This window comes from Coregonus clupeaformis, chromosome 8, assembly GCF_020615455.1.
Source record: "Coregonus clupeaformis isolate EN_2021a chromosome 8, ASM2061545v1, whole genome shotgun sequence".
Lineage (NCBI taxonomy): Eukaryota > Metazoa > Chordata > Actinopteri > Salmoniformes > Salmonidae > Coregonus > Coregonus clupeaformis.
The window spans coordinates 47,401,035-47,423,340 of record NC_059199.1 but is presented as its reverse complement, the minus strand read 5'-3'; the positions used below and the strand labels follow the sequence as shown (position 1 = coordinate 47,423,340).

Below are 22,306 nucleotides of genomic sequence, written 5' to 3'. Positions count from 1 at the left end.
ACCATGCTACGCTAGCCCAGAGGATAGATGCGTTGGCTGAGTGTGTGCAATGTGAGTGATGAAACGTATGCTGGTCTGTGTATATGTGCGTGCGTCAAGCATGCGTGTGTCTGTTTCTCTGTGTGTCTTATTTTGTGTATGTTAGTGAGAGTACATGCTAATATACTGTCGATTTTCCGCACTATCGCAAATATGCTTGTGGCCCTGTGTGTGTGACAGGGCTCTACAGTGCAAACATTTTACTTGCATATGTGCCTAAATATTTTGCTGTGCGACCTGGGATTTTTACTTAGGAGCACCAGTGCGCCTATAAAAATGAAGGATTCTAGCTTTATTACCTCAAACATTTTTAATTGTGCTCCTAAATTTCTTTGTGTGCGCCTACATCTTAGGCACACACGTGCTCTTTGTAAAAAAGGTCCCGTAGAGCCCTGTGTGAGTGAGTATACGTGTGCATGTGTGTGGGGAGTTGGGAGCATATTATTGGATGTGCTGCTGCGTTGAAAAATCACAGATGTTCAGGACATTCATTAGAGGCATAGCTGGCCTCTTGGCCTGGTGCAGCGGTCCTTTGAGATGTAAACAGTACAGATAATCAGAGAAGCCTGCCTGCAGAGACTACACACACTCGCAAACACACACACACACACTCGCACACACACTCGCACGCTCACACATACACACATATGTGTGCTGGAATTCCAAGGGCTTTGATCTTGTTCCTCTACCCCTGTGTCTGTGTCTGACTTTAAGCGAACTCATTGACACACTGCATGCTGGGAAAACAGGCTCTTCTTGATGATGAAAGCCCGTCTCTCCTCACTTCTTCCTGGTTTGTAGTTGGGGCATGAGCAAGAGGGCGTCTGAACGTTTAGTACAGTCTAGATCTACACCGTATTTTCTAGGTTCTCTAGGTTCTGGATAGGTGCGTTGGCTGAGTGTGTGAACTGAGTGATGAAACAAATGCTGGCGTGTGTGTGTCTCTGTTTGTCTCTGTGTGTTGCATTTTGTGTATGTGCGTGAGAGTACATGCTAATATAGATTTTCCGCACTATTGCAAGTGTGCTTGTGGCCCTGTGTTTCAAGTTTAATTTTTGTTGTTGTTGTTGAATGTACAGAATACACATGGTATACACTGTCCAACGAAATGCTTACTTCCAGGTTCCTTCTGGACAGTGCTACAACATTAAGAAATAATAAAAGATAAGAATACGAACATAAAGTAAACGTCTCAGTAGAATATAATAAACATTTTAGCATAAGTATAATACAGGAAGGCACAATTTATAGTCAGAGTGGGGAGTGGGGGGCAAATGTATAAATTGTGCAGTATTTAGCAATAATAATAAGAATCTGGTAGCAGCAGTTGTGATGTGTGTGTGTAGCTTGAATGTGTGTGTGTGGATGACTGTATATCTGTGTGGGTGTGTGTTTGTGTGGGGTGTGTGTGTGTGTTGTGTGTTGTGTGTGTGTGTGGATGACTGTATATCTGTGTGGGTGTGTGCGTGATTGAGTGTGTGTGTGTTGTCACATTACCAGAATCTTTACTTCGATAACGATACCACATCTAGTATCACGATACTTGATACCATCACGATATTTGATACCACAACGATAGCAAAACAATGCCGCAACAAAACAAGAAGGCATATTAGCCAAAGTCACAGAATGGAACTTGATCCATACAGATAAACTCAACTACTGCTCTGTTCAATCGTTGGGCATCTTTGAGTTCAATATCATTACATTTTAAAATGTTTATCTCAATTATTTTGAGACAGCAATGTATGCATTAATTGAATCAATTATACAATCAATTTGACTTTGTTTTTACCAATGTAACTACAAAACAATATAATGGTCATTTATTTGGTAAATCTCTACTGATAAACTGGGTAAATCAAGATGTAGCCTAGGTATGTTCACAATACAGGTGAATGAATATTATTCAATAGGAGTGTGTGCATGCATTGTTTAGCTGATTTCATGAGGCTACAGATGACAAACAATCCCTTCCATTTAGGACTTATTTTATTGGCAACTGCTAGGAGAACATATTATTGTATTGTACTGATCAACAACATTTGCATAGAAGAAGCAATCTCTTCTTTTATAAAAGTGTGCGCTGTCTCTTTAAGAAAGTAATGATGTCTTTCGCGAGGCAGAATGTGGCTGTGCAATCTGACTTTGTGGCTATTCATGGGTTGCATGTTTCGTCACAATATTGTTTTTAACGTTAGTTTTGGACTGATGCCCAACTGAGCGTTCTACTCAATGCATCGTCAATGAGCACTGATGAAGACTTCATCAAAAGTGCATTACAGTGGCTTGGAAATACAATGACATTCAAAAGGAGGCAAATAATTAGTAGAGAAACCTTTAGTCATCATTTTAATGTCACCAGATTGACCAGTATAATGTTAGCTAGCTAGCTAAGATTGAGGGGAGGCCACCGGATTTTAGCTAGCTAATGTTAGCGTTGCTAGCTATTTTTGACTAACTTTGCTAGCTAATGACACCATTGCCATCTGTCTAGAGTAATACATTTGACGACGTGATAATATTGGACTACTTTAGCAATGTCATCGTATTTCGAGGCACTATAGTGTAATTTAGACTAAACCGTAGTTAGCCTCCGTCCAGATTGACTGGGTTTACCACTTTAGGGCACCACTATGACGCCGCCGATAGAGGGCGGCTTGAGAACGTTCATAACAATGGCATGACTCGACCGAGTGACGGAGGTGCAACCTATGAATGGAATCTAGTGGAAACCAGACGTAAGGCGAGGGAGACGAAGAAGTTAATGAGTTTTTGGTGGCGAGTGAGACAAAGTGAATTAAGAAAGTTTTTGGTCACAATCAGCTTTGAAATCAGCATATTTTGCACATTATCACAAACAAAGTATTATGGTAGTGAATTCAGCTGTAAGCTAACAAGGAAAGTTAACCTACAATTAAAGCTGGAAGCTACCGGTATCATCTTGTACTGTAAAAGTGTTCTAGCCTGTATGGACATTGTTTTGCAAACAGTAATGAACAGTTTCAACATTTCTACTTGCCGTGTTGCATTATTCAAGTTTGTTAACATCTGTGCAGCATAAGTGGGGACTGGGGAGCTATCAATGCAGCCCAGACAGCTCAAGCAATGAATGAGTAAGGACAGCATGCACTTTGCTCTTCGCACTATAAAGGGGCTCCGCTGATAGACTTGATCCTCTCAATCACGTGAAACACACTTGACAGAAGTACCGAATGTAAAAAAACACAGTTTTTTTGTTTGTTGAAAAAGTAACGAAGTTTCGGTATACCGTGCAACACTAGTGTGTGCTAAGGTGGGGAGAGTCAGTGCAGGTGGCCAGTCTAGTTCAAGTGTTCAGCAGTCTGATGGCTTGTAGATAGAAACTGTCTCTGAGCCTGTTGGTATCAGACCTCATGCTCTGATACCGTCTGCCTGACGATAAGGGAGTGAGCGGCTCGTGGCTGAGGTGTGTGGGGTCCATGATGATGCTGCGGGCATTCCTCAGGCACCGTTTCATGGGTGAGTATGTTTGTGGAGAGTTGAGAGCGTATTATTGGATGCGCTGCTGCGTTGAAAAATCACAGATGTTCAGGACATTCTTTAGAGGCATAGCTGGCCTCTTGGCCTGGTGCAGCGGTCCTTTGAGATGTAAACAGTACAGATAATCAGAGAAGCCTGCATGCAGACTACACACAAACACACACAATATGCATACACACAATATGCACACATACACACACACACTATACACACAATATATACACACACACATACACCTATGAGTACTGGAGTTCCAAGGGCTTTGATCTTGTTCCTCTGCCCCTGAGTCTCTAAGCGAACACATTGCCAAACTTCATGCTGGGAAAGCAGGCTCTTCTCAATGATGAAAGCCCGTCTCTCCTCACTTCTTCCTGATTTGTAGTTATTCTCTAGGTTCTGCTACGGGGCTTGACTGGGAAAAAGCTGATTGCTGGCCTAACTGATCTCACCTGTCAGTTCAACTGAACCTGATGGCTTCCCCTTTGCTGTTGCAGGTGTAAAACCTGGTTTAAGGCTGGGTCTCTCGTCTCTTCTACAGCTGGTGTAAAACCGAATGGAAGGATTCTATGGTGTAGTCAGTGTAAAACCAGGTAGAATACCTCTATGGTGTAATCGGTGTAAAACCAGGTAGAATACCTCTATGGTGTAATCGGTGTAAAACCAGGTAGAATACCTCTATGGTGTAATCGGTGTAAAACCAGGTAGAATACCTCTATGGTGTAATCGGTGTAAAACCAGGTAGAATACCTCTGGTGTAATCGGTGTAAAACCAGGTAGAATACCTCTGGTGTAATCGGTGTAAAACCAGGTAGAATACCTCTGGTGTAATCGGTGTAAAACCAGGTAGAATACCTCTATGGTGTAATCAGTGTAAAACCAGGTAGAAGTCCTCTATCGTGTAATCGGTGTAAAACCAGGTCGAATATCTCTATGGTGTAGTCAGTGTAAAACCAGGTAGAAGTCCTCTATGGTGTAGTCAGTGTAAAACCAGGTAGAAGTCCTCTATGGTGTAGTCAGTGTAAAACCAGGTAGAATACCTCTATGGCGTAATCGGTGTAAAACCAGGTAGAAGGCAGGATCTCTCGTGGCTCGAAGCCATAATGCTGACTGACAGAGACTAGAGAGAGAGGCCAAGGCGGCTGCTCCTTTGTTCAGCATCTGCGAAGAGTTTAGCCAGATTACTCTGTAGAAAAGTTAGGTACACACACACTCATGGAGGCATGCATGCACATGGTCACTCACATATACACAGTCACAGAGTCACAAGTATGAACGCATGCATACACACATGCAAACACACACACACACACACACACTCACACACTAGTGTTGCACGGTATACCTAAGCTTCGTGAAAAAAAATTCAGTACTAGAATTGTTGTTATTTTTTATGCTTCTGTCAAATGTGTCTCACGTCATATATGGATTGGAAGGATCGAGTCTGTCTAGTAATTTGTCTGAATCTTCTCAAGGGGGCAGTAGTAAACTAGCCAGGGTTTTGAGAAGCAAGCGAGAGGAGAGAAAATGCCGACAGCATGGGTTATTTGAATGAATACATCATACCTCCACGCCCGCAGCTTGTTGACAAAACTGGCTCCAGAAGCGAACTATGGGAATACGCTGCTTACAGAGCAGATGAGGCGGGCCAGCCTACCGAAACAACTATGCAAAAGGGTTACAAAGCAGTGCAGTGCAAGGGAGGTTTAGTTGCAAAACAACATAAAAAACTATTTTACACATGACATTTGCATTGTAATGTTATTCTACTAGCAACTAAATTCGAATATTTTTTGAGTGACAATGACTTGAACATATACTCAGTATGACATTCATGTGAGCATTATAATAGGATTACAACCCAAAAGTAATGTGAAATACCCTCATAACTTGGCTATGACATCGATATATTTAGACTATGCCACGTTTGTCTGGGCTGGGCTTGCTAGCAGTAGCCACAAGCCTGCCAGCAGCCTGGGCGGAGCATTGCACCCTAGGAGGTGAAATGCACTCTGGGAATCGTAGTATGCTGTGTAAAATCCATTGTATTTCTATGGTGCTTAGACTATTGCAATATACTGTAGAAGCTTCAGAAATGAGCTTCAAAGTTTTTTTTAATGTTGTTTTGGATCTAAATAATTTATTTTATATATTACATTATTTAGCTGTAATGAATAATGAGTAATTGGTCTAATGCATGTCATTTGAACCGATATTATGGCCATAGATGATCAAATGAACCCTAATATGTAGAAAATTACATTTTAAAACAGTTTAGATGTAACATTATTTTGTATGCTCCGAGTCTCAGATATGGTTTTGCATAAGAAAAATGTAAGCTATAGGTCGTTTTCAATAAAATGTCAAAATAAGGTGTAGAACGCTCAATTTGTCTGCTGGGGGCAACGAGACCCACAGCTCCGCTAAAACCATTGACAACTGCGTGCCATTTTCAAGGGATTGTTAAATGCATTTGAACTATTTGGTTGTAATATCATCACCTCTTGAAGAGCATTCCGATAATTCCATGCAAAACAATTTCACACATTTAGCCTGATCATCAGAGTTATACAGCAACTGCATGCTTTTCATGATCAGTAATTTCAGATACAGTATGTAGGGTAGCCTCATGATATCTCTCAATATTGGCCAACATTAATTGGCTATTTGAGTGATATAAAATAAAAGTGAACTATACCTGACAAGTATGAGTGGTTTAGGTTAATTTCCCATCTTTTGTGGGCTCTGCTTGTCAAGCAGCAGATGGGCGCATTTGCCGTGGTACTGTTAGCTGATAATGTTTACCTTGCAAGCTACCGGTAGAAACTTTGTACAGTTGGCTAAACATAGTGATAAGTAGACCTAATGTACTTTTTTCTCCAACCAATGTAGGCCTACCTAGAAAAGTTAGCTAACATGTTCCCATTTTCAACATTGTTTTTAAGAGTGTTTAATTACAATTACTGCTGACAGACATGATATAGGTTATATTGATTGATGGACCACTTCAAATTGGCTAGCTAGCTAATAACAGATCACGCAAATATGGATAGTTAACAAGCAAACTTTCAGAGGATAAACTAGATGGCTATATCCAAATATTGTTTGACTTGCTTGCCATCTATAGTGTTACAGGAGGGGGTCGCAGTTCCGGAGCGACCCAGTACGTGTCATCCTCCGACAACCTTAGGCACCTCCTCACTCACAGTCTGGACTAATCATCATCCTATTGGTGTCACCTGTGTCTACCTGTTCACCTGTGTATTTATGCCCTCACTTCCCTGTGTTCCCTTGCTCAGTTTTCTCTGTTCGTTTCTCTATGTCCAGCAGTACTACTCAGTGTCTGATCGGAGACCTATGTACAGGTACTTGAGAAGTGTTCTCCCTGTTTCGTTATTTGTTTCAGTCGTAGGTAGTATTTCGTATTTTGGCTGTCAGACGGTTTTTGGAGACTTATTTGCTCCACCTTTCTTTTATCGTGATAAGTCCGTTATTTTGTATTCTGGCTTCGGGACCACCAGTAAAGATCCTTGTTTCACCATCTGTGCCTACTGCCTACTGTCTATCCTCCAAAGCACCTGGGTCACACCTCACACCAACCCTTAGTTGTCCGACTGACAACTTTACCAGGACGAGGACTTGCCGATGTCAAGCTCTTTCCAAAAGCCTAATCTCTGTTGAAGCAAGTTAAATTATGTTGTTCGTTTAGCTAGCTACGTGCTAAATGGATAAGTACCTTCACGTATCTGAAATTACATGATCATTGAAGTTTACTGATCATGAAAAGCATGCAGTTACTTGCTGTATAACTCTGATGATAGAGCTAAATGTGCACAATTGTTTTGCATGGAATAATCAGAAATGTGTAGTTCTGACTATGCTCAATAGGTGATAATATTAAAACAAAACAGTTATAACATTTATTTAACAATGGCACATAGTTGGCACAATGGCACATAGTTGTCACTGGTTTTAGCGGAGCTGGTGGTCTCCTTGCCCCCTAGCAGCCAAATTGAACATACTGTGACGCTTGATTGAAAACGACCTATTCTTCTGTTATTTAATATGGTGATTTATTTTTGAACGGAATTGACTATAGAATAGAAGATATTCTATTTATTTTAGTTGTTCTACCAGTTATCAAAATATTGTTCAATGTTGAAAAAAATAAAGCCCAGTGGTTATTCTGTGACTTTAGCTAATACGCTCGATTTCTTTTTTTTTGCTGTGGTATCGTTTCGGTATCGAGTATCGTTTTGTTATTGAGTATCATTTCCGTATCGAGTATCGTGATACTAAACCTGGTATAGGTATTGAAGTCAAAATTCTGTTATCGTGACACACACACATGTTAGTTTAATCAGAAATTATGGCTAATGGGTATCTTCATGTGTGTGTAAAATCTTACTCTTCTCAGATATTTTATTTGTATATTTTAAATGTGTATGAATTATATACAGTTCCAGTCAAAATTTGGACACACCTACTCACTCAAGGGTTTTTATATATTTTTACTATTTTCTACATTGTAGAATAATAGTGAAGACATCAACAATATGAAATAACACATATGGAATCATGTAGTAACCAAAAAAGTGTTAAAAACATAAATCTATGTTATATTTTAGATTCTTCAAAGTAGCCACCATTTGCCTTGATGACAGCTTTGCACACTCTTGGCATTCTCTCAACCAGCTTCATGAGGAATGCTTTTCCAACAGTCTTGAAGGAGTTCCCACATATGCTGAGCACTTGTTGGCTGCTTTTCCTTCACTCTGCGGTCCAACTCATCCCAAACCATCTCAATTGGGTTGAGGTCAGGTGATTGTGGAGGCCAGGTCATCTGATGCAGCACTCCATCACTCTCCTTCTTGGTAAAATAGCCCTTACACAGCCTGGAGGTGTGTTTTGGGTCATTGTCCTGTTGAAAAATAAATGATTGTACCACTAAGCGCAAACCAGATGGTGTGGTAGCCATGCTGGTTAAGTGTGCCTTGAATTCTAAATAAATCACTGACAGTGTCACCAGCAAAGCACCCCCACATTATCACACCACCACCTCCATGCTTCAGGGTGGGAGCCACACATGCGGAAATCATCCGTTCACCTACTCAGTGTCTCACAAAGACACGGCGGTTGGAACCAAAAATCTCACATTTGGACTCATCAGACCAAAGGACAGATTTCCACTGGTCTAATGTCCATTGCTTGTGTTTCTTGGCCCAAGCAAGTCTCTTCTTATTGGTGTCCTTTAGTAGTGGTTTCTTTGCAGCAATTCGACCATGAAGGCCAGATTCACGCAGTCTCCTGAACAGTTGATGTGTCTGTTACTTGAACTCTGTGAAGCATTTATTTGGGCTGCAATCTGAGGTGCAGTTAACTCTAATTAACTAATCCTCTGCAGCAGAGGTAACTCTGGGTCTTCCTTTCCTGTGGCGGTCCTCATGAGAGCCAGTTTCATCATAGTGCTTGATGGTTTTTGCGACTGTACTTGGAGAAACTTTCAAAGTTCTTAATCTTCCGTATTGACTGACCTTCATGTCTTAAAGTAATGATGGACTGTCGTTTCTCTTTGCTTATTTGAGCTGTTCTTGCCATAATATGGACTTGGTCTTTTACCAAATAGGGTTATCTTCTGTATACCACCCCTACCTTGTCACAACACAACTGATTGGCTCAAACGCATTAAGAAGGAAAGAAATTCCACAATTTAACTTTTAACAAGGCACACCTGTTAATTGAAATGCATTCATAGTGACCAGCTCATGAAGCTGGTTGGGAGAATGCCAAGAGTGTGCAAAGCTGTCATCAAGGCAAAGGGCGGCTACTTTGAAGAATCTCAAATCTCAAATATATTTTGATTTGTTTCACACTTTTTTTGGTTACTTCATGATTCCATGTGTGTTATTTCATAGTTTTGACGTCTTCACTATTATTCTACAATGTAGAAAATAGTAAAAATTAAGAAAAACCCTGGAATGAGTAGGTGTGTCCAAACCTTTGACTGGTACTGTATATATTTTTTTGCTAAATGCTATATATCCATTGTTTAACTGGAATGGAATGTTGGTGTCCTGTTATGTGGTTGTCTCACTTAGCTATCTTAAGATGAATGCACTGTAAGTCGCTCTGGATAAGAGCATCTGCTAAATGACAACATTTTAATGTTTTACATACACATCTCATATTACTTTATTGAATTATTTATGAATAAAAAAAAATAGATATATTGATGACACAAATGTATCATTTGTAAAAAATAAAAAAAAATAATAATAATTAAGTCGTTATTTGTGACATTTGACTCTGTAAAACCTAGCAGTGCTACTTGTTTTAAGGCAGGTATATAGCATTTTGCTAAAATCTCTCAGAAATTAAACCATCAAGTGATAGAGTTTAAACAAATACATGTCTGTCATTGGCCAACCCCATGCCATGATTAGATAGTGAAAAAACACCAATCTCTTTCATAATTTCTATAAACAATAAAAACTAATTTACCAACATTTCTGAATATGGATATATAGCATTTTGGAATGAAACTCAATTTGTGAGTGTGAAATCCTAGAATGCAACAGCACAAATGTATTCCTTTAGATGTAATTACATTTCATAAATGCAATAACAATGACTTTTTGTTGTTGTTTTTGTTTGTTTTGTTTGCGTTTCAGTTGGAGGTAGGTGGGAGGAAGAAATTCAAAATATATTTTGCTTCGTAATCAGATTACACTCTTAGAAAAAGGGGTTCCAAAAGGGTTCTTTGGCTGTCACCATAGGATAACCCTTTTTGGTTCCAGGTAGAAAGGGTTCTACTTGGAACTCAAAAGGGTTCTACCTGAAACCAAAAAGGGTTCTTCAAAAGGTCCTCCTATGGGGACAGCCGAAGAACCCTTTTAGGTTCTAGATAGCACCTTTTTTTCTAAGAGTGTAGAGTTAAAGAGAAGCTGACAGGACTTTGCCTTTGTTCAACAATGAAGTTATTCATAGTGTAACTGACCTTCGGTCACTAAGCCTTTTGGAGGCGTGCGTGCGTGCATGCATGCTTATAAGTCTGAAAAGTTGAGGCTATGGATGAATGGCCACGCTCCTAGCACTCTTGTTGATGCTGGTAAAATAAACAGGAGTGGGCGATGAAGTTGTTTATTTATTTGGGAATCCATGCATTGGGTCTCTCTGTGGGGACATGGCTACATTAACAGGAAATTTAAGCATTTTGATCCTGCTGTGATGGTTCATTGTGTTTCTGAGCAAAACCCAACTGGTTATTTAGCTGAGGTTTTCATGTGGTGTATCGTAATTATTGGTGAATTTGATACATTATATGATGGTCGGAGGTTGGAGAATGCTTGTGAGATGAGTGAGAGATAGAGTAAACCAGTGAGATTCGTTCAATTGAAATAACTTAATTGATTGAACTCATGTTTTGATTAAAAAACCTACACTCATGTTGACCAAGGTTGCACTGGTATTCAATTCCTGACAATATTTCTCCCTGCCTGTCAATGTATGCTTTCTCATGGTCAAGACTGGCACACTATTCATCCTTTGATGTTGTCTACCTCCCTCCATGTCTGTCCCTGTAGACTCTCCCTCCCTTCTTCATTAACCCTTCCATTGTCTGCCCCCTGTAGGAGAGTCCACGGCTGCTGCCGGTGCCGCCACTGTAGCTTCACGGCCTCCGACACATCATCACTGCTGGATCACTTCAACACGGCCCACTGCCAGGAGTCCTCTGCCTCCTCCTCTCATCCCTCTGCTTCCTCCGCCACCACCAACGGCTGCTCTGCCACCACCCCCTCCACCCTCAGCATCAAGGAGGAGAGCAAGGGTGACCTCAAGCTCTACAGTCTGGTTCCCCCGGAGGGCCGCGCCGCAGAGGCAGGGCCGGGGGCCGAGGGGGGGGTGAAGAGTGAGGCCCTGGATGAGAAGGAGACCCAGGGCCCCAAGGGATGGGTGGAGGCCAGAGAGGCCCAGGCCCAAGCCCACGCAGCAGGCCTAGTATGGGTGCCTAAGGAGCGGGCCGGGGACATCCTGAGGGGTAGTCCGGCCCAGTTCCCCCAGGGCGCCCTGAATCTACTCAATGCTGTGGCCGCCTCTCAGGAGCAGCAGCACCACCAGCAGAAGGGGGGGTCGGCAGTGCTCAGGGACTCCCCAGGCCTGGTGTTCAGCCTGGGGGGGGTCGACGCCAAGGCCTTCCTGTCAGGACAGCCCCCCGGCGGTGCTGAGAAGCCCGGGCATCTGGTGCAGCAGTACTCCTCACCCACCGAAGGCAAGGCCGCGAAGGAGGAGTCCCAGTCGCTCCTACGGGTAAGTAAACTCTCCACTCTCTCTCCTTCCTCACCCTCACTCTTGTTTAGTTTTTTCACTCCACTACCCATCTCTGTTCATGAAAAAACAGCCTGTATAGGACTCTGTTCTCCTGTGTTTTAATGGCCTAAGTGCAGAGAGAGAGAGAACCAAGGTGGCAGCCATTTTGAAGCCATTGTCCCTGAATGATGAATGGTGGAGCTCAGAGTTGTGCCACACCAGAGAGCCTCTATTATGTCCCCATCCCTCACATCCTTCTCATCCTTAGTGTCTCACTCTAGTTTCCCACCATGTCTATCAATCCCCCAAATCTGATGTTTGTCTCCCCGTGCACTCTCCCCTGCTCGGCCTTAATGAGGTAAGACCAAGCCAGCAGAACAGCAGAATGAACCGCCTCTGGTTAGCTCGCCCTCTGAGCTCCGACCGGTCTAATTGAGATATTGTTTCCAGCCACCCTGAGACTTACAGATACAACAATGGCTACATCTCTCACACACACACGTGCGCACTGGCATAGGCATGCATACGCACACGCACACACACACACACACACACACACACACACACACACACACACACACACAGTTAAAAACAGCGGTTCAATGAGGAAGTGAAGAGTAAACAAATGTCTGGCTTTTTGTCAATAGAGGCCTTCCTTTCTGTATGCAGCTGCTTTTAATTCAGAGATAAGAATCTCACATTAAGACTTGATTGACTCAGTGCGGTTTGTATTGAATCTGTCTCGCTGGTTCATTTGGCTTTGGAGTTAATGTTCTCACTCGTTCTGACACTCCCAACGGGTCTTTGGGTTGTCGTGGAAAGCCCGCTTTGTGGATCCGACATCGGCGTTTGACTCCCAGGATGTCAATCATGTCTTTCAGGGGACATCAGCACATAGTGTACAAGTTAATAAATAACAACTAACAACACAGCGGCCATCTTGAAGGACTCTTCACAATGACTTGGAGACGAGAAAACGATGAGTCATCATCCCACACCTCACACACTGTCAGAGAGAAGAGATCACAGTGATCACAAAGATCAGCAGCAGTATCTGGCGTGTGTGTGTGTATGTGGTCCCCTGTAGCTCAGTTGGTAGAGCACGGCGCTTGCAACACCAGGGTTGTGGGTTCGTTTCCCACGGGGGGCCAGTATGAAAATGTATGCACTCACTAACTGTAAGTCGCTCTGGATAAGAGCGTCTGCTAAATTACGTAAATGTGTGTGCGTGTTCTGTGTTTATACTGTACAGTGCAGTGGAGATTTACCGCTAACTCAGAGGCATCAGGATATTTTCCACAAAATGCCTACAGGCCCCATTCAGTCATGCTTAGTGAGTTTCATAAATATCTACAAAACAGTGTTTAAAGTCAGAGATAAGACTGGCGGTGCAGGCTATTTTTGGGGCTTGTCTGTAGTTATAAAGGTGTGGAGAGACACGGCGTGGCAGAAACAGACTGCCTTAGAATTCACTGTTAGAAGAAGACAATTGCCTCACAAAGAGGCCTTTAATGTAATTCTTCCGAAGCCTTCACCACCACTGCTATCTGACATTGAAGTAGAATTGGTCTCCATTTGAAATAGCTTCTCCACAATGTCAGGCAATTGTATATATTTCATTGTGGATTCAACGGATTCATGATATGATCCGTTGAATGTTGAGATGTTATGTCTTCTCGAAGTGTGCTAGCGTTAACCTTGAACTGGGGCAGGGCTGAACTTAACAGAGGGAGGTGGGAGGTGGTGGCGGGTTATCCCACAAAGCTCTGACATCTCTTGCTCCCATCTGCTGTGCTTCACCCACGGTTCAATCAACTCCTTTGACACAGAACATTGAGAAACTGTCGGCTGCCCGTGGGGACAGCCACACTTCCTGCGAGCTCTCCATCCAAACCCCATCATTGTCTGATGTTTTAAAAAGCAAAAAGCAGATTTTGTCTCTCAACATCAGAACTGGGCTGTGTGGATATGAATAATGTGTTTTTGTGCGTTATTCAGTCTCAGTCAATCTCTGTTGTCTTTGGCATTTCTCTTTCTGGACAGTTCTGGGTTGGGGAGACATTGGCAGCCCTGGCTGTGTTGGCAGACACCAGGTTCGGGTGTGGCACGACTGTGCAGCGCGGTTAAGTCATTATCTAAGGCGTGTCGGCGCAGTGTGTGAAAGGATCGGGCGGAGATTAGACCATAGCCTTCAGGAAATGTTGAATCAGAATGTTTCGGGACAGCTCAGGGTTTAATGGGTCTCAGAAGGGCGCTGAGGTTTCTAGCGTCGATCGTCACAATGTTTTTTCAGTTACCATGACTTAGCTTATGAGTCATCGCCTAGAATTATAACATGGTGCAAAGCAAAGTAAAGGGAGGTGTTTTTAAATCATAAGAACCTGAGAAACCAGGTTCATATTCTCAGGTTTTAATCTGTGACATGGGTTGCTGTGTGTCTCAAATTAGTCACAGATTACAGATTTTATTGATGTCACAGGGGAAAATTAACACTTGCACGATTACATGTCCAATGACATCATTCATTGCCATTAATTATAATATCATCAATATGAAATCAAAACTTTAATCACTAAGCTAGATCATTTATCCCAGTTGGTTTGCTGGGCCACAATGACAACCCTGGTGGTCCTGATGTTGGCTAACAGGAAAGTGACGGCTAGAAATGTATCTGTCTGTCTGTCTGTCCGTCCGTCAGTCCGTCTGTTATTTTCTTTTGACAAATCCTCTGGTTCAAAGCAGAACGACCGGGGCAGGGTTTATGATGGTTTATGATGATTTATAGTAGGAACACTCAGTGACAGTACAACAGTACCGATGGTTGCAGAGCTCCTAGTAGAGTCATCAATTGAATTCTCACATGACTTGCCAGTCAGTGCAACATTAAGCAATTAAGACTGTGTTCAAAGTGTTGCCTTCTCCATCTCCTCTGGCCTTCATGGCAGTCATAGCCATGCAGGCTCTCTTCTTAAGGGCTGTCCAAGTAACCACTAAAGAATCTGAGTCTTGATGAGGCTCTGCCCTGCCAAGCACGCACTCAAGCACGTACGCACACATATACAAACACACACACAGATACACACACTCACACCCACTCAGATGTGTGTGCAAACATACATATACAGACACACACACACACTGTTAAACAAACCACTGTGAAGCCACAACATCTCCCTGAGGTACGGAGATCAGGCACCGTGACACTCAACAATGTGAGGTTCCAGCTTCCACTCAGCCACTGTGAAGTTCCAGCTTCCACTCAGCCACTGTGAAGTTCCAGCTTCCACTCAGCCACTGTGAAGTTCCAGCTTCCACTCAGCCACTGTGAAGTTCCAGCTTCCACTCAGCCACTGTGAAGTTCCAGCTTCCACTCAGCCACTGTTCTGCTCTCTGCTGTTCTGCTGTTCTGCTCTCTGCTGTTCTGCTGCTCTGCTCTCTGCTGTTCTGCTGTTCTGCTCTCTGCTGCTCTGCTGCTCTGCTGTTTTGCTGCTCTGCTCTCTGCTGCTCTGCTCTCTGCTGTTCGGCTCTCTGCTGCTCCGCTCTCTGCTGCTCTGCTGCTGTGTCTCTGCAGCTTCCTGTCTCTGTTGCTAACTGGTGTTTAGCGATTTCACCTACCAACAGAACAATGCAAGCGTGTAATGTGTGCGTGTGTGTGTTTTGGCTTGTGTTCGTCAAACTCAGAATAATGGCAGAAAAGCTTACTTTCTATATTTGTACAACATGGATGACGAATACATTCATGCAATTGTGTTGTACTATTAAAGCTCAAATAATATATTTAGAAATCAAGTTTTGAGTCCTGTAGACTGGCTGAAACATCACACATCTCAAAACTTTTCAAAACTAGTTGATAGGCCCACCTGTGTTGGTCTCCAGGGGTGAAATATCCCTCTCACTTTTATAAAATGTCTCTTGAACACCGTGGAGGTAGAGGATAGCATTAAAGGAATGCTTGTCTGTCAAGGACGCGCTCTGAATGTTTTTGATCCAACCCCCTCCGATCCTGCCATGGGCCATTCCTTCAGACAGCTTATTTGATTCAGTTCTGTTCTTAGATTCTCTCGATATCCCAGTGGCATAGGCAAAGACTGAAGGGGTTCTTCTAATATTAACCAATAATTCCTTCATACAGAGACTTCAATAGGCAGATAGAGAGGGGTGTGTGTGTGTGTGTGTGTGTGTGTGTGTGTGTGTGTGTGTGTGTGTGTGTGTGTGTGTGTGTGTGTGTGTGTGTGTGTGTGTGTGTGTGTGTGATAAGGTGAAGCCAAATTAATCACCTGGGGCTCCAATTTGACCCCTGGTGATGTAGACGACCTGAGGGGAGTGGTGTCTGGGTTAAGGGCTTTTGATGGGGGTTGGAGTACGCACTCAGCAGAGAGACTCAGGAGGAAGAAGGGGTGTTTCTGAAGAACTAAATATCTGCCAGTATATTAGTCCAGAGATTCAAAATTAGACGAGTGGAGAGAGGGTTTTGGAGGCACAAACATCCTGGTGTTTTTATATATTTCCCCTTTTTTTGACAGAGGAGAGAGGGACAGGGAGTTACCATGTCATCCAATGGCCTAACTGAACCTGAGTAATGGAAGCTGATGGCTTTCCTCTAGCTGCTTGTGGGGTTGGATGGATGGAGGGATGGATGGATGGAGGGAGGAGGAATGATGGAGAGGAAGAGGAGTGGGCAAGTAGGGCTCCTCTTCTCCTGTGCTGACGAGAAAAAAGAGAAGAACGAGAGAAAAGGAGAAAAGGAGAGAGAGAGAGAGAGAACAGAAGTAAGAGAAGGGGGTAGAGAGAGGTGGGTTAAGCAAACATACAAACAAGAACCAGCTGTTCTCCTCAACAACAGAATGCACACAGCAGCTACCTAGCGTAACAACTCCCCGATACGTGTGGAGAAGTTTCTCCTCGTGTTAAACATGCCTTAAGAACCGTGCAGACGATAACAGCAGCTGTTAGCATAGTTAACCCTGTCTGTTGACAGACAACCAGTTATTCTGAGTAGGAATGCATACACTACATGTCCAAAAGTATGTGGACAACTGCTTGTCGAACATCTCATTAATATGGAGTTGGTCTCCCCTTTGCTGCTATAACAGCCTCCACTCTTCTGGGAAGGCTTTCCACTAGATCAGGGTTCTTCAATTCCGGTCCTGGAGGGCCGAAACACCTCTGTTTTTCATCCTCTCCTTCTAATCAGGGGCTAATTCAGACCTGGGACACCAGGTGAGTGCAATTAACTACCAGGTAAAAATAAAAAACAGAAGTGTTTCGGCCCTCCAAGACCGGAATTGAAGAACCCTGCACTAGATGTTGGAACATTGCTGCGGGGACTTGCTTCCATTCAGCCACAAGAGCATTAGTGAGATCGGGCACTGATGTTGGGCGATTAGGCCTGGCTCGTGGTCAGCGTTCCAATTCATCCCAAAGGTGTTTGATGGGGTTGAGGTCAGGGCTTTGTGCAGGCCAGTCAAATTCTTCCACACCAATCTCGACAAACCATTTCTGTATGGACCTCGCTTTGTGCACGAGGGCATTGTCATGCTGAAACAGGAAAGGGCCTTCCCCAAACTGTGCCACAAAGTTAGAAGTACCATGAAAGACAGCCCCAGATCATTGTTCCTCGTCCACCTAACTTTACAATTCTCCTGGCATCCGCCTAACCCAGATTCGTCCATCGGACTGCCAGATGATGAAGCGTGATTAATTACTCCAGAAAACGCGTTTCCACTGCTCCAGAGTCCAATGGCGGCGAGCTTTACACCACTCCAGCCAATGTTTGGCATTTCGTATGGGGATCTTAGGCTTGTGTGCAGCGGCTCGGCCATGTAAACTCATTTCATGAAGCTCCTGACTAACAGTTTTTGTGCTGACATTGCATCCAGAGGCAGTTTGGAACTTGGTAGTGAGTGTTGCAACCGAGGACAGACGATTTTTACGAGCTGCGCGCTTCTGCACTCGGCGGTCCTGTTCTGTAAGCTTGTTTGGCCTACCACGTCGCGGCTGAGCCGTTGTTTCTCCTAGACATTTCCACTTCACAATAACTGCACTTATAGTTGACCGGGGCAGCTCTAGCAGGGCAGAAATTTGATGATCTGACTTGTTGGAAAGGTGGCATCCTATGACGGTGCCACATTGAAAGTCACTGAGCTCTTCAGTACGTGCCATTCTACTGCCATTGTTTGTCTATGGAGATTGCATGGCTGTGTGCTCGATTTTATACACTTGTCAGCAACGGGTGTGGCTGAAATAGCCGAATCCACTAAAAGGGGTGTCCGCATACTTTGTATATATAGTGTATGTACTGAATGTCTAGAGAGAAGTGGTACCAATGTGCCATTCTCAGTGTGAAAGGTCCCATAGGGTTAGCATTTCAGATGATGGTTTATCTGTTAACCCGTAAAATTATATACAATAATATATGCCATTTAGCAGACACTTTTATCCAAAACAACTTAGTCATGCGTGCATACATTTTACAATGGGTGGTCCCGGGAATTGAACCCACTCCCCTGGCATTATAAGCACCATGCTCTACCAACTGAGTACAGAGGACCCCTGAATGCAGGGGGTTGTGAATGAAGGTAATGAGTTAGCATTCGCCATTGTTGATGTGAGACGGAACAGAAGGCAGAGAGAGTGGAGGGGAGTGGTGAGGGAAGTGGTGCAGGTGAGTGGCTCGGCTCTGCCCAGCGCTGGGCTGGCGACGCCAGACAGATGGCATTTCTTAGGGGGCATGGCCACTGGCACAGAGCTGAGGATGGAGGGACGGGGAAAGAGAAGGAGGTGTGGTGACTATCTCTAGTGACCTGTTACTGTCACAGGGCTGAGGATGGAGGGACGGGGAAAGAGGAGGAGGTGTGGTGACTATCTCTAGTGACCTGTTACTGTCACAGGGCTGAGGATGGAGGGACGGGGAAAGAGGAGGAGGTGTGGTGACTATCTCTAGTGACCTGTTACAGTCACAGGGCTGAGGATGGAGGGATGGGGAAAGAGGAGGAGGTGTGGTGACTATCTCTAGTGACCTGTTACAGTCACAGGGCTGAGGATGGAGGGATGGGGAAAGAGGAGGAGGTGTGGTGACTATCTCTAGTGACCTGTTACAGTCACAGGGCTGAGGATGGAGGGACGGGGAAAGGGGAGGGATGGTGGGATTGGGGGACAGAGGTTAGGTGTGGTGGCTGCCTCTAGTGACCTGTTACTGCGACTCCCTCCTCATCCCTGCTGGTGCTGCTAATTTCGACAGCTGCCGGTGATTGTGCTGACATGGCACATGGCTGCCAAAGTGAGAGGCGGAGAGGTCTTCTGTGTGCTCAGACCGGTCCCAACACACACACACACACACACACACACACATACACACACACGCTGTAGCCGTCCTATCTCCTGCCAGCCTTACCTGTGAATACCTGTCTCTTACCACGCACAACAACATTTATAAACTCCCTGAGAAAATTAATAAATCAGCACTTCAACCCTAAGACTGTCTGGGCTGGGCTGCGCATACACAATCACTTGCTGCATTATGGAACAGGTTATAAAGTCTGAAGGCTAGATGGTGGATGGTGAAGTCCTGCCACCCATGTCCAGAAAAAACACCTTGTATTCCATGGCCCCATTTTGGGAAATGTTCAGGGCACCAAACTACAGAAGTTTGCCTGCCCTACTGCCTGCCCTCCATGACATCTACAGCACCCGGTGTCACAGGAAGGCCAAGAAAATCATCAAGGACCTCAGCCACCCATGCCACGGCCTTTTCACTCTGCTACCATCTAGAAGGCGGAGACAGTACAGTTAAATAGTCACCACTAGCCGGCCTCCGCCCAGTAACCTGCCCTGAACTTAGTCACTGTTAAAAGCTGGATAACACCCGCTACTCCACCCTGCACTGTATGTACATAGTCATTGAACACTAGTCACTTTAATAATGTTTACATACTGTTGTACCCACTTCATATGTATATACTGTATTCTAGTCAAGGCTCATCCTATATAACTACTGCTGTACACACCTTTTCTATTCATATACTGTCCATACTGTCTATACACATTATTGTATACATATATATATTTTTTTCTATTCCGGACTCTGACTTTACTCGTTCTAAATTTCTTAATACCTTTATTTAAATTATTTGGATTTGCATGTATTGTTAGTTACTGCACTCTCGCTACAACCGCGATCACATTTGCAAAATATGTGTACGAAACCAATAAAATTAGATTTGATGTACAGTAGTTTAGCGTTTAGTCTAGTGTTATGAGCGGGAGAAGCTCTGTCGTCCCTGCAAGTCTTTGACTAAAGATGGCAGTGACAAATGTGATAAGTGGTATTGTTATGGAGTTATAATTGTTAGTAGGGAGTTGTGTGACTCATGTTGCTCAGGTAGGACACTGTGATCTGGAAGCTCAAAGAAAGTAGAACAGTCATGATGATGATGATGATGATGATGATGATGTTCACGTTATGAATACAACACTTGGCCTGCCTGGTGACATTTTCCATTGTGTTTTATGTTGTTCATACAGAGGGAGGGAATAGAGGGTTTTTCCTATCATTAGCTCCACAAACTTAAGGGATTCATTCGTCCATACTAATAATTTACCTCACAACTTGGACACCTAGTTTGCGTCCCAAATGGCATCGTATTCCCTATATAGTGCACTACTTTTGACCAGTCCCCATAGGGCTCTGGTCAAAGGTAGTGCACTATGTAGGGAATAGGGTGCCATTTGGGCCACGTTCTTAGAGAGTTGTCTATGTACCTAGAGCATCTGCAGCTTTTCTGAATACTGTTGACTCAGCCTAAACATCTATTTCAGATAGAGGTAGCCTTGTTGTTTTGTCCCATTGTATTTGTTCAATGATTGTACAGTTAAAGTCAGAAGTTTTACATACACCTTAGCCAAATACATTTAAACTCAGTTTTTCACAATTCCTGACATTTAATCCTAGTAAAAATTCCCTGTTTTAGGTCAGTTAGGATCACCACTTTATTTTAAGAATGTGAAATGTCAGAATAATAGTAGAGAGAATGATTTATTTCAGCTTTTATTCCTTTCATCATATTCCCAGTGGGTCAGAAGTTCACATACACTCAATTAGTATTTGGTAGCATTGCCTTTAAATTGTTTAACTTGGGTCAAATGTTTCGGGTAGCCTTCCACAAGCTTCCCACAATAAGTTGGGTGAATTTTTTACCATTCCTCCTGACAGTCAGGTTTGTAGGCCTCCTTGCTCGCACACACTTTTTCAGTTCTGCCCACAAATGTTCTATAGGATTGAGGTCAGGGCTTTGTGATGGCCACTCCAATACCTTGACTTTGTTGTCCTTAAGCCATTTTGCCAAAACTTTGGAAGTATGCTTGGGGTCAGCTGAGAGTCTTCCCCTATGTAAAAAGTAATTCCACACATTTTATTCTAACCGTTGTATTATTGGTTTTAACAGAGTGGCTAGGTTGCCTTTGGGCTTGAGGTCATGTCCCCCTAGTTGTCAACCTGAACTTGGTGATAATCAGACTAGCGTAGCCTAGGGCTTTAGCGATTCACTCCTTCTGCACTACTTTACACTAGGGGGTTGTTTGGTTCTTTGAATTCTATCTTAAGGTATTTTACTCCATGCACATAATTAGAAGGGGCAGATAATTTAAAGTGAGCGAATGTGTATTCGAGCACAATATAAATGAATTATGGCTGAAAGAAGGGTCGATGTAAACAAAACGTAGACTCAAAGCAGAACTGAAATGAAATTCATTAACCCTACCGTAGTTTAAATGATATTCAGTGACAGTGGCTTTGATACGTCTCCACTGTAGGTTGCTGTGACTGTAATGGATTGAATTACTCCTAGAATCTTTCCTTAATATACAGTGGATATAAAAAGTCTACACACCCTGTTAAAATGGCAGGTTTTTGTGATGTAAAACAATGAGACAAAGATAAATCATGTCAGAACTTTTTCCACTGTTAATGTGACCTATAACGTGAACAATTCAATTGAAAAACAAACTGAAATCTTTGACGGGGAAAAATGAAAAATGAAAACCTTACAATAACCTGGTTGCATAAGTGTGCACACCCTCTTATAACTGGGGATGTGGCTGTGTTCAGAATTAACCAATCACATTCAAACTCATGTTAAATAGAAGTCATTACACACCTGCCATCATTTAAAGTGACTCTGATTAATCACAAATAAAGTTCAGCTGTTCTAGTAGGATTTTCCTGACATTTTCTTAGTTGCATCTCAGAGCAAAAGCCATGGTCTGCAGAGAGCTTCCAAAGCATCAGAGGGATCTCATTGTTGAAAGATATCAGTCAGGAGAAGGGTACAAAATAATTTCCAAAGCATTACATATACCATGGAACACAGTGAAGACAGTCATCATCAAGTGGAGAAAATATGGCACAACAGAGACATTACCAAGAAAAGACGAGAAGAAAACT

General features: G+C 43.3%; 1 protein-coding gene across 1 annotated transcript in view; it reads left to right on the top strand.

Annotated features, from left to right (window-relative positions):
- LOC121571846 (zinc finger transcription factor Trps1-like) overlaps positions 1-22,306 on the top strand; it is a 158,914-nt gene that overhangs the window by 55,408 nt on the left and 81,200 nt on the right. The window contains exon 5 of the mRNA XM_041883586.2: positions 11,190-11,865. Coding sequence (XP_041739520.2) covers positions 11,190-11,865 — 676 coding nt within the window. The remainder of the gene's footprint in view (positions 1-11,189; positions 11,866-22,306) is intronic.